The sequence below is a fragment of the Haplochromis burtoni genome, unplaced genomic scaffold, assembly GCF_018398535.1.
Source record: "Haplochromis burtoni strain Fernald_Lab_line unplaced genomic scaffold, NCSU_Asbu1 Contig_277, whole genome shotgun sequence".
NCBI classification, from domain to species: domain Eukaryota; kingdom Metazoa; phylum Chordata; class Actinopteri; order Cichliformes; family Cichlidae; genus Haplochromis; species Haplochromis burtoni.
In genome coordinates this window covers 498,167-511,085 of record NW_024582638.1, presented here as the reverse complement: position 1 = coordinate 511,085, position 12,919 = coordinate 498,167, and the positions used below count along the sequence as shown (strand labels likewise).

General features: G+C 41.2%; 1 protein-coding gene across 6 annotated transcripts in view; it reads left to right on the top strand.

The window, feature by feature from the left end:
* npnta (nephronectin a) overlaps positions 1 to 12,919 on the top strand; it is a 56,894-nt gene that overhangs the window by 21,098 nt on the left and 22,877 nt on the right. For 3 of the 6 annotated variants that reach the window (XM_005940013.3, XM_005940014.3, XM_042227707.1), the window contains 2 exons: positions 1,601 to 1,693; positions 7,041 to 7,136. In XM_005940013.3, the coding sequence (XP_005940075.1) occupies positions 1,601 to 1,693; positions 7,041 to 7,136 (189 nt within the window). The remainder of the gene's footprint in view (positions 1 to 1,600; positions 1,694 to 7,040; positions 7,137 to 12,919) is intronic. The other 3 variants (XM_005940016.3, XM_005940015.3, XM_042227708.1) reach the window with 1 other exon arrangement.

Sequence of the window (12,919 nt, the reverse complement as noted above, 5' to 3'; positions counted from 1 at the left end):
AATAGGCCAGGTTAGCTGCAAATTCTGAAAGATGTAACTGAATTCTTAGCATATGGATTTCACTTAGAGAGAGTCTTCAACCATTTCTACGTTTGTATCAGGCGTCAGTCGGTGCGCTGAAGTTATATTTATCTCATTTGAAACAGAGAGCAGTTAGATATTTTCAATCAAAAGATATTTTATGTTAAATATACATACAAATACCCAGAGTCACTGGACTTTATTCCATTATATTTTAAAGAGGAAACACAGCATGGTGGCACAGGCTAACCTAAATTCAGCTGATCTGTCAGTTTTTTAAACTTGCAGTATCACAGACAGCTACAAGTATTTCAGTCTCCCACTGAGCTTTGGAAATTCCAGATTTATCATGGAATTTATTTTTATCAAAACCTGAATTTCAGGATCACTTTCTTCTGTGATTGTTTTTAAAAACATACTCACTGATACCCGAAGAAACACATACATAAACAAATATATGTGATGTCTTTGGTCTTTTGTCTGACCATTCAACCAAACTGAAATCAGTTAAGCTGTGTTTGAGCTAAAACTGTCAGAGATCGGACTGGTTAAGGCGAGAGATAAATCCTCCTTGATGCAGTTTATTTGCTGGATTCAGTGCGGGGTTGCCGTGCTGTATGCAGGACATCACCAAAACAAGCATGCCCTGCATCTTTATCAGCACAAATAAGCTCAGTATACCATCACATCCTTCCAGATAAACAACAGACTGGCTGGTGGGATGAATACTATCCAAAAGAACATCTCTCTCGCTCCCTAAACACGCACACTTACAGACTCGGGTGTACTGCTTCTTCTGCCACACTGGTAATTAAGTCCTCTGATGGTATTGTATTATGACATAATTAATGAAGCTTTTAATGAAAATTAGTAACACTCGGTGTATCAGAAGTGCTTAGCAGCAAGCTGCAGCAAGCGCAGTAAGATAAGCAGGGCAAGCCTCCAGCTCACTGAGACAGAACAGAGCCAGGGAAGCTCTAATTCCACGTCTCGGTACACAATCAAAGTATCAACTATCCACGCACTATGTAAGATCTCTTTAATGAGAAACTAATTATAATCTGCTATTTTGGTGCTTAATTGTTTCAGTTTCGCTCTAAGAGGGAAATATTATTCACCTAGGTAATCCTTGTTGGCGGCATGCCAGAGTAAATATCAGCGCTGCATTTTAAAGCCACGAGAATCTAAATTTTGCCGGGTGTAAAAAAGGTCAAACGTCTCATTTATTTTCTACAGTGGGAAATAATTTAATATCAGCAAGGACAATAAAACTTCTCCCGAATCCTGCACTGTGCAAAGTAAAAAAACAACTACTATGTGGTTAGCTGAAAATGGCTTTTCCACTATCATTAGTCAATGATAATATGACTGTCACACAAGGAGAAACACACACATTTCCTATATGAATGAGGCATCGCGCTGTCTTTTTGCTGTAACTTGGGAGTAAATTTACAGCCAAGGGGTTGTGGAAGTCAAAAAGCAGTAGGATTAAGTGCTTTGTCATCCTGATCTGGTACACGTAGTCTTCCAGGGCGCTGCGCTGATCTGTCTCTTCCCTTCTGAATCCTCCTTTAACCAGCTGTGTGCCAGCCTGGCTGTAAGCATGGAGACTGCGTGGGACCCAATAAGTGCAAGTGCCATCCTGGTTTCACTGGGAAAACCTGCAATCAAGGTGAGCTATCGACCGAAGCTTGCAGCCGCTTTCATAACTCTGACCGTGATGTTGTTTTGCCATTTGACGTGACTTATCTGTTCCTCGCAGTGCACTGAAATAGAAAGATAAACCACAAAGAAAGCAGGGAGAGTCGGGAAATATTGTCCCCACCCACTAAGCAACGGGCCTGCTGACGTGCGCATCTTTCCTAAAGAAAACTGAGTGAAGGAGAACCTCTGCCTTGAGTGATGTCAGCGTAATCACTGTTTATTGCAGCCAAATCTCCACAGTAGAACATCAGCGCTGTAAAGCTGCCACAGGAGCGGAAGCTGGTTTGCATCAGCTGACAATAGTGAGGTGCTTTAATCACAGGGCAGGAGGTGGACCGCGGGGGCTGATTCAGCTCAAATGGAAATGAGTGGTGAAGCTGTGTTGAATGATCCCTGGAGTGCATCCTCTCCTGTGAAGATAACATCTCAATTACTGACCTGAGATAACTTGGACCGACTGAGTGCAACCAATGCTATTTGAAGGCGTTTGTTTGTTTGTGTGTGTGTGTGCTGGTCGGTGGATGAGAGTGGGCGGGGGTGGGGGAGGTCTGGAGTTTTTGTGCCTTTACACTTTGGGCACGTTGAAAAGCATTAAAGCTTCCCCAGTTAGCTTGACCTGCATCCCAGCAGCTTGAAAATACGTGTGGAATTGACGCCCTGAGACGGGAATAGGATAGTGTGTAATTAAAAACAAGGGGGAGGGAGGGGGGGTGGGGGTGTTGAAATCCTTTCCGGAATGTTCCAAATGACTCATCCTGCATTTCAGGGCTATAGGTGGCTCCTGTCTGCCTGGGCCAGACAGGTCTACTTTGTCTCAATCTGCAACAAAGAGGAGTAAAGTAAAAGGATACGGTATCCAAGCGCGGCAGACTTCGCTGCCAACCATTCAGACAGACTTATCTGACAAAAGCGATTCCGAGACCTTTCAAGATGAAACTGTACTTTCAAGCGTCTGCCGAACTCCCATTTTTCCAATAAGCTCGTGACGTTTTACTTAGCTCTGAGTGGCAGACTTGACCTTTCAGCCTGCGTAGGTGCTGATAACCCCGCATTCTCTGCCGCGCTGCCCCATGCTATGGAAACCAATTTAATTATTCAGGGACCGGAGATTAGATTTTCTCATTTAAATGCAGCATCGGTCAAACATTGATTTGAGGTGTACTATTGATGTGCCAGGTGGCCAGTGTTTTGAAGCAGTCTAATATCCTGTCCCTCTGGAGTGCAGTATTTATCTCGAGGAGACAACTGGAGGAACGCAATAAGAGCCCCGAGCTGCTTCTCTGACCTCGATGTTGCTAAAGGTCAAGCAGTCTCCCCGAGAGCTTTTAAATCAGATTATAATCTGTAAATTTGTTTTTAGGAAAACGGCGTCTCCTGGGGAGTTGCACGATAAGTGCAGCCGGTGGTCAAACTCGTTAAGAGGCTAAATACTCGACTTAAGTACCTATATTTGAATAACTCAATTTTATGCCCTGCTTGTGCTTCTAAAAGGAGGTGAACATTTATCTATATTTATCTGTCTGCAAATCGCTGATAACATTTTAAAGAGACAAATTTAACACTTAGAAAATTGAGCGACTTTTTAAACTTTTGTCCAGCAGTTTCCTAGTTTGTGTCCCTTAAAAAGGTCATTACCTCACCTTATCACACCAACAAAAATTCACTGACTGCAAATGATAGTAGCTACTATTTTATTTTTAAAAAAGAGATTACAACAGGAAAATGTGCACAAGTGTGGACATCAGTGGTGAATACACAAATTTATTTTAAGTGGGTTGTGCGGATGAGTTTGCCACCCCGGAGGCTCGGATTGATTAACAAGAGTGTTGAACACCTTAGAAACACTGTTTGTGTGGAGCAAAAGCAAACCACAGACAGTCATTGTTTACAGTAAACACGATCACAGCAGCTCCTATACAGAAAATATCCCGCGATCTGAACGGGATATAATTTAAATGAATGTGATTATTTTTCACCATTAACTTGACTCTCTGAGAATCCAAACAGAATCGTTTTGAGAACGCGCCTCACGCTCGGTGCTGATGAGAATCGTTGCTGTCATTCAGCGTAGTGATAGATGAGCATGCTGTCGCTGCACAAATAAACTCATTATAAGGATAATCTGTTTAACAGTTTGGCAGCAAACTCCCCCTGCTGATCCAATCATTTTAATAAGATGATTATTCCATGCAGGTGGATTTAATTAGGTGTAGTTGACCTGCTGTTAAGACACTATTAAAAGATTTTGCTGGAGGATCCACGTCTCAGACATCAGAAGGAATACAGCTGCGGAGATGCTTCCAGATGCTCCTCGTCTGTCAGCCAGATACATAATTAATACCACTTTAAGTGTGATAGCCTAATACTGCTGCTGCAGCATGTATACAGTTTACTTCTAGATCTGTTTTCAGAATATTAGCTATTATCTGGATCTCTCACTGCTTTATCTTGGCAAAGCCGCAGAAAAGAGCACGAACACTTTGACTAATCTCCATGCGAATTTAATTCAGTGTAGGTGTAGACAGATACTTCAGGGCTGTTGGTTTAGAAACCGATCCCTCTCTGTCACTGTTTGTCTTTCTGGCTGTCTGCTATTAGCAGCCAAACAGCTGCAAGTATTTAAAGTATTGCATGCATGTCATCATACTGTGTATTTACACTCAGTTGTCTGGCTATTACTCCAGATTCCTTTTATTTGTGTTCTCTTTAAGGTCACCAAAGAGGCAAGAAGTAATGTTTGACCTGAGTTAACTCCTGTGAGTTTGAAGTATATGTGATTAGAAATCATCCCCCTGCTAAGATTTCCTTCTGATATTCCTTGTAATGATAAAGATATTGTTCCATTAAGAATGATGCAACACAGGTTGAACACATATGATTGAAGACATGATATCACATCACACAATAAAGCAGCCAGATGGTGGCTTGCAGAACTGTCCTATTACAATTAACAGCGCATGGAGAATGGAAGAAAGTTATCACACAGAGACAGCAGAGAATGAGCCTTGAAATCACAGTGGCTGCTAAAGGATCGCTCACTGATCAGATCGACCTCCAGAGTCTTTATGGATATTTTCATTTACTTAATAACATTTGCAGAAATACTTTTTTTCTGGTACTTTTCAGGTAAATCCACTGATTCTCCCACTAAGTTGAACTTTTTCCACTCATCGTCAACTTTAGGTACACCTGTTCAACTGCTAGCTAATGCAAATATCTCATCAGCTAATCACATGGTAACGGCTCAGTTCATTTAGGTAGGTATGCAGACATGGCCACGATAACTTATTGGCGTAATAAATAAATAAATCTGGGTAAATTCCCAGATGATTAAACATGCAACTATTTTGCTGGTAATACTTGAAACGAGCAAAGAAAATCAACAGCCTATTTATTTAAGATAATTCATAATTATATTGGGGGATTATATTGGTTGGGTCTGATTATTGTGTGTGTGTGTGTGGGGGGGGGGGGGGGGTCATAACCCCCCTGGAAGTTACGCCCCTGCGATAACTGCGGAAGTTCAAAGCGAGGATCAGAATGGGAAAGCAAGACAGAAGAGAAGAGCATCTTTGAACATAAACACACTGAACCCTGTAGCAAATGAGCTACAGCAGCAGAAGCCACTCAGCTAAAGCTTTGGAACGGAGGGTACAGTTCATGCAGGCTCACCAAATTTGGATATGAGAAGACTGAAAAACATTGCTTGGTCTCAAAAGTCTTGATTTCTGCTGAGACATTTAGATAATTGGGTCAGAATGTGCCAAAAAGAACATGAAAGCATGGGTCCCACGCTGTATCAATGGTTCAGGCTGTGGGTGTAATGGCCTGAGGGATATTTTCTTGTTACACCGTGATCCTTAGCCTACCTGAGTATTGTTCCTGACTGCGTCCATCCCTTTATGACCGCAGTGTACCCATCTGCTGATACCTATTTCCCAGCATCACTAGATGGGTACACCATAATGATTTGTCACAAAACTCAAAGCATCTCAAATTGGTTTCTTGAACATGACAATGAGTTGCCTGTACTCGAATGACCTCCACTGTCACCAACTCTCAATTCAGTACAGTGCTTTTGTTATGTGAACAGGAGATTCACATCGTGAATGCGCAGCCGACAAATATGCAGCAACTGTGTGATGCTATCATGTTAACCTGATGTTTGCAGCACCTTTTTGAATGTCAGAAAGCAACAGGTCATCCAACTCAGTACTAGGAAGTTGTACCTAAAAATGTGGCCAGTGGGTGCAGTACAGGCACCTACACCCTGAGGTGGCAGCTCAGTAGCTAAATTGTTCGTGGGTTTATTCTTCTTGTTTTTCCCCATTTTATGACTGGACCCACCCACTATGTTCCTGTCCAGCACATAGTTACAGCCTTATTAGAGATGTATTCTCCATAAACTTATGTAATGATTACTATCAGTAATAATATATCTCTACATCTCTAGTTCCAATAAAAACAGCTGCATGCCATTTGTCTATAAATGAAGACAAACTGAAAACAGATTGTTTTCATAGTGAAGGTTTGTTTCTTCTTCCAGTGCCCGTTCATCGTGTCTATTTACAGAAAAGTTCAGCTACAAATGCTTCCGTCTTAAGCAGAGTTGGCAGTGCGGCTGCTTGCGTAACCTCTCAGTTTAGATTTTTGTATTCCTCGGTCGAAAAATGCTCGGATGATATGGAGCATGCAGAAACAGTCGGAGCTAGTTGTATCATCTTCTTGTCACTTAACAATAGCTGTTGTTAGCCCAGTGCCGGAGGAAAGGTTGCTTGAATGATAGATGGTTAGGCAGGAAGGGGAGGGGCTGAAATTCCTGAGGCTGAAGCATTTGCAGTCAAGCAGTGATTTGTCTCTTTAAATGTAACTCCTGCCTACTTTTGAAACTCCGGGCAGGAATTGAGAAGGGATCCTCTGAATCTGTGCGATACTGTAATTCTCTCAGATCCTATTTCACCCTTGTGACAAAAAGGGAATGCAGAAGAGACGAGCGGGCAGGAGGACAGGAGATGCAAAACCACTTTTTGCTGTTTCTCCCATGTGCCCTTTTTTTTTTCCTGATACTCAGCTCATGTCCAATTCCCACAAGTGTAATCCTCTTTGCTGCATAATGTTCCTCTTTACTTTCCAGGAATGTAGCGTGGTCAGAGGTGTCCTAATCCATTGGTTGGTTCCTTTTTAAAAAATTCTCTCTCTCTCTCCCTCTCCCTCTGTTCTCCTCACTCACTTTACTACTTCATGTCAATCAAACCCTCCACTCCCTTTCCTCCCACTCCCCTCCTCCTCTCTAACCCATTTTCTTTTGTCTAAAGAAGAGGCGCTGGACTATTTAACCCCACCAGTGTGGGCCAGTCACCTTCCTATCTTTCTTCCCGTGGACCATCAGCCGGCGAGAGTTGTGATGGAGGGTGAGATTCGATCGACCTCCCCTCGGCAGCTTCTCTTCTTCCCCCTTGGCAACATGCATGGTGCTGCACAATGCGACCTAAGGAGGACTGAATGTCACTCCCAGTTATTTTCTTCCTGCTTTCGTTCTGTCCCTGGCAGAGAAGGCACCACCCAAGAGCAGCTTTTCAGCAGAAGAAAAACAGCACGAGTGCCAAGCATGTTGCAGTTTTTACCACTCTCCCCTCCCTTTCTTTATCCCTTCTACCCTGAATACAGTTTCTCTGTGCAGAAGAGCCATCATGAGTTTCTCTTCCCTGCTTCTTCTTCTTCTTTCTCATTTGCACCATGACTGCCTGGAACAAATAGCTCTTCCTTGCTTTTCAAACCATCATCGACATGGACACAGCACTCGTGGCTTCTCCATCGCTGCTAGAACAAGGCCTTGAATTCCAACCAGTGTTATCTCCTTTAAAGACGAGCATATGCCCAAGAAAAAGGCCCCTGCTAATCCCTGTCAGTGATAGAGGTGTGTTGGGAATGTAGCACACCTCAGTGGAGCTGACCCAATAAATCACTCCATTTTGCATCACTTCAAATGTGTCTTAGCAGTTCATTTACCATACAGTGAACACCCCAGAGGGGCTCTCCACCTCTGCTATCTCACAGGTTTCTGCAGTCCTGGGGCCATGTCGAAGTATGAATTGGTGGTCATATCTGTGCGTTATCTCTCTGTTTCTCTCTCTCTCTCTGTCTGTCCTCTTGGTCTTGCCTGTAGATGAGAGCCTGGCTGTATCTTGCGCGTTGCTTGTGCTGATGCTCTACTGTCTGAGAATGTGAGAATTTCAATAATCCCTCATTTACATTTTTAAGCTGTTTTTCAGTGCAACGGACAAGTGGAGACCTTTTTCCTCTTTCACGCTGACAATGGACAGTGTTGCTATGGTTTTCTGTTATCGCAGTAATGAGTGTGCAAAAGCTGTGTGCTATGAAAAAAAGAAACAGGATTGACAGTGTTAATTGTAAAAATTGGACAACAGTGATGTGCGTGCATGCACGTGTGTGTGCAGGTGTGAGTGTTTTGGACAATATCTTGTGGGTGAAGTAAGCGGAGCTAAGCCTCCTGTCTGACAAAGGACAGAACAAATCATTTTGACGTGGTTCCCTCCATAGAAAAACTAAGAATAATTTATATCGCAGCGGAAAGACTGTCAGTTTGTACAGGTGTTTGAAAAGTGAGGGGAAAAAAGCAGTGAGCTTTATGCTCATGTGGTGAACAAAAATAGCAGAACAAATTCGGTTTGCAGTGGGCAGCAAGACCTGCTGTGTGCGCTGTGTAATAATAAGAGTCATCACACTGCACCTGTGTCACTTTGTTATGCACGCAAATGAAAATCTTGTTATCTCAAGGAGACAATCAGTTTATATTTGCAAAGACATTTCATTCATATCAGAAATCCTGAAATTTCAAAATAAAAATTCATTTTAGGGCAGCACGACTATGAGCAAAATTATTATCACTATTATTTTAAATGTCAACATTTGTTGTTGTGATTATTCACTGATTTGACCCCCGAAATGATCATGTAAGCTTACATCCATGCTCTGCTGCATTCCTGCTAATGTTTAAAATAAAACCAGTCCTTCTTTAGTTACCTAAATTCAGTGCATATCTTAGAGAATAAATATTCATATAATTTTTTTTTCTTTTTTAACTAAGCTAACACAAAATGTAGTCCACAGGACGATGCTTTCACCTTTGCCTTGTGCTGCATTCATGTTAATTAAAACATCTCTGCATACAAATGAGGCGTTTGTATCCAAACGCCTTATTCATCTGACCCGAGTGCATTTCTTAGAAGGAAAGAATATAAACCAACACATCTATTCTTCATCAGGGTCGACTCTTAGAGCAATTACGCACTTGTTCGTCTCATACTGCTCCTAGAATAAACTTGTTGTATTATTTTGCAATAAAACCAAGTGCCCCAGGAAGTCCTTTTTGTTGGTCCTGAGCTTGCATCTGCCCCACTGAAAAGCACTTGTCAGTTAAGCCTTTGGAGCCTTGGAGCACTTTTTTTTTATTCCATTATGGTTACCTACATGACAGATGTGAATAAAATGCATATAGTAAAACTCTATTTCTCTCTTTGCCTATAGTGCAGGTTTTGCCACTTTCATACAGTTGACCAGTTTCCTTAAGCCTTAATGGGTAGTGGACACATATTTTTGGCTAAATGGAATTTGACTGCATTTGTTGGTGACTTCAGTTTGTCTTTTTGAGCTTGATGGACGACCAGATGCGCTGCACAGGCCTGCTTTTTTTATGGACTTCTGAGTCTGTGCTGGATGATTTCCATTAGGTACGACCGCACTGTTTGTCTTTACATTCATTGTAGAGCAGATGTAGATGTGTTTTGAATAAGTTAGTTGTGTTGAGTTGGAGCACAGACCCAATAATACAGGACTAAATCACTAAAATGTATTTCCAAACAACAGCTAATGACCTGCTTTTAATGTGATCCTGTACATTGCAGGGAACAGGATTTTATTGCCAGAGCACAGATTTTCATTATCAATCAGTGATGCTGATTTAATTGTGGGAAACCAGACTCGTGATCGAGATTAAAACTGGATTAATCGTGCAGCCCTGCTTAAGTCTAATAACATTTAGCTTGTCTTACATGTAGAAGAATGTTTTTATAACAGTAAGTAGTCCGCTCCTTGTTATCTCTACTCATTCAAACAGTGAAAGTAATGTTTTAAATGATTTATATATCACCCCAGCATGACAGCTGCTTTCACAAACTGACCCCTATATATCTAAAAGAATTTATGGTCATGGAACATGACTTGAAGTCTGGCAGCACTTCCTAAGGTTAAGCATGCTGTCCAAATTTCTGACACATTTACTGATCACTTAGCCAGTTTGGCTTTAGTAGACCAGAAGCTTTCATTAATAGAAGACAGGAGTCTGTACATATACAAACTGGGCATCTGCTCAGTCATTCATCCAAATTAAACTGTGGCATCTTTTAAATGCAGGAGGTATGTGGCTCTCAAAGAATGTGCCCTACATATGTCCATAGAGCTAAACACGGCGCCATTTAAAGTGCAGTAAGCCAAGATGAACGCTCATGTGCCACACGGTGAGATGAAATCTATTTTATGATGCTTCTACTGTGTCACAGACACAGAGAGTGGTATTCATAGTTATTTATATTGCTTGGAGTGTGTGTCATCGTTCAGGTGTGATGGATTTTTGGTACCGTTTCAAGTTGGATTTTTCCTTTTATGGTTCTGACACTCCAAACTTGTCACATTTAAACGAGGTGCAGGTAATATATGAAGAAACATTTGCCCCAAACATAAACCCTGTTTCCATCAAAATCCATAAGTATTTCAGCGATATGCACATGCGAATTTATGCTAACCAAAGCAGAAGCAACCTGTTTGAAAAGCTTATCTAAAGATAGTCTGTCTTCAGGCAATAACCAGTGGTTTTAATATTACATTTCACTAAATGCAATCCCTTTTTCACTTCACACGAACTGTTTACCTGTATACAACCAAAGCCTGTTTGGTCAATAAAACTTAGACTTCAAACAGAATGTAGTCTTCCTTGTAAGCACTGAAGTTCTCCAAGTTATTAAAAGGATGTAAGCAAGAGCTGGGACTATGAAAAGGCTTATCTGGTTACTCTAACCAGACAAGCTGTTCAGTGATGCTCTGAAAGAGTGACACAGTTTCCTTTATGAGACAACTCTTTCCTAAAACTTACTTTAGGTGAAAAACATGATTTAAAGCAAACTCTTTGCACATCTGAGCTGCATGACTGCAGGCTAGTGTAATCCCTCTTTCTAAAAGTGGGAGCGTAGAAAGAATTTCTTGCATAAATTATTGAGCGCACACAGCAAATAACAATTACAGCATCAAAGTCTGAAACCACCAAGAAAGCTACAAGAGGTTTTTCTTGCAGTGAACATTTAACGCAGCATAAAAAGCACTTGTGTTGCTAATAACATTAACAGCCAGGTTAAGACAGAAATAATTTGGCCTTTTCATCCAATAAGTTACTGCAAATATTATGTTTGAGTTCACTGATAAGCTGTTAATCTGCAGTTAATCTACAGTCTGCTCCCACTAGCTGTAAACTGAAGAGCTAAACATCAAACCGCTAAAAAAAATAAAAAATGATGAAAACATGATGTAATTATGACATTTCTGTTTGTGTTTCACCTAAAGACAGTTCAGTAATTTCATCTGCCATCATTTTTATCCTCTTTAATGGAAAGAAAGCTTGAGTGCATTACATAATTGTTATGATTGTCACTTTGTATCACATAATAGTTATTCTTTGTTCAGTGGACTAAATAAAAACAGACCTTCCTTATTTAAGACAGCTGTTAAAAGCCTTTGCTTGTGCTTCATTTGAAAACTTTTACTAATAGACTGTGGATTTCCTTGCATAGTCTATAAATTTTACCAATGTAGTGCCTCAAAATGATGATTATTTGACCATCATTGTTGTGTTGGCAATGCACTTTGCAAAATTTCTGACCAAAACGTAGCACCAAGTTTTTAAAATAATGAAGGTGGTAACCACTGAATAGTGCTGCCCCAAGAAGCATAAAGTGCTAGCTAGCTAGCCAGTTATTGGCATCACCATCCTCCTACTACTGGCTGAAAATCCATCCTTTCTGCTGTGTATTCCACCACAAAAGGTGGCAAACATATAGTACTGTTCAGTCAGCTTCTGACTGTAATGAGCACACCATTGGAGAATGTCTGGTGGAATGCATGTGCCCAAACTTTTAAAAGTCACTCTTCCTATGCATTCAAAAAGACAAGTGTTAGTGCAGAAATGTACAATTTGAGACACAACACTTGATTTGATGTTAAATATATACAGTTGTGGGGGAAAAAAAGTTTTCATGCAGCCCTATGTAGTCCTGTTAAAGAAGTAAGTGCCCCCCTTACTGCTTCCACAGGAGTTAAGAGAACAAGAAGCAGCCTGGTCTTTGCCGCAAATGTACTAATTATCTGATGACTGGAAAGCAGGATCACTTTGATAAAAGCAGAAGTTTTGGCAATTTGTTGATCTGGAGCATTCAGGTATGTGTTAGCAGTATGCTTTGGAAGATGTCATATTTGCTTTGACACACACACTTCAGACCGCACAAAGGTCATAAAACACTCCAAGAGCCACGACTCAGACTCTACTGAGACCTGTTAAATGCTAACAGTTCATAATAGTACGATCTAAAAGGCTGAACAAGTATGGCTTTTTCAAGACATCTTGAACAACGTCCTTGTGGAGTGGAGATGTTTGACTGTAATGCACACCAAACATATTGGCAGAAAAACCTCATACCAACTGTCGACCACAATGGTCATGATTCGGACTCGTTTTTACAGCCAAAGGACCTGAGCACCTTGCAGTCCACCATGAACTCATCTGTATAACAAAGTACTCTTGTCTCAAATCTGAGGCCATCTTTCTGACAGCTAAAGCTTTTCTCAAATTGGGTTATGCAACAGGACAGTTTTCCCAAGCATAACAGCAAATCTGCAAGAGAATGACCGAAGAAGAAAAGCATCAAGTAGTTGCAATGACCCAGTCAAAGCCCAGACGAATGAGCCTGTCAAACCTCAATGAAGTGAAGCACCAAGAGTGGGTCATTCCTCCACTGTGACAAGAGGGTCTGATAAAGCCATAAAGAAAACAATTACTTTAAGTTATTGCAGCTAAAGGTGATCCTACAAGCTACTGAACCATGAGGTGTACTTAGTTTTCACTGGACTG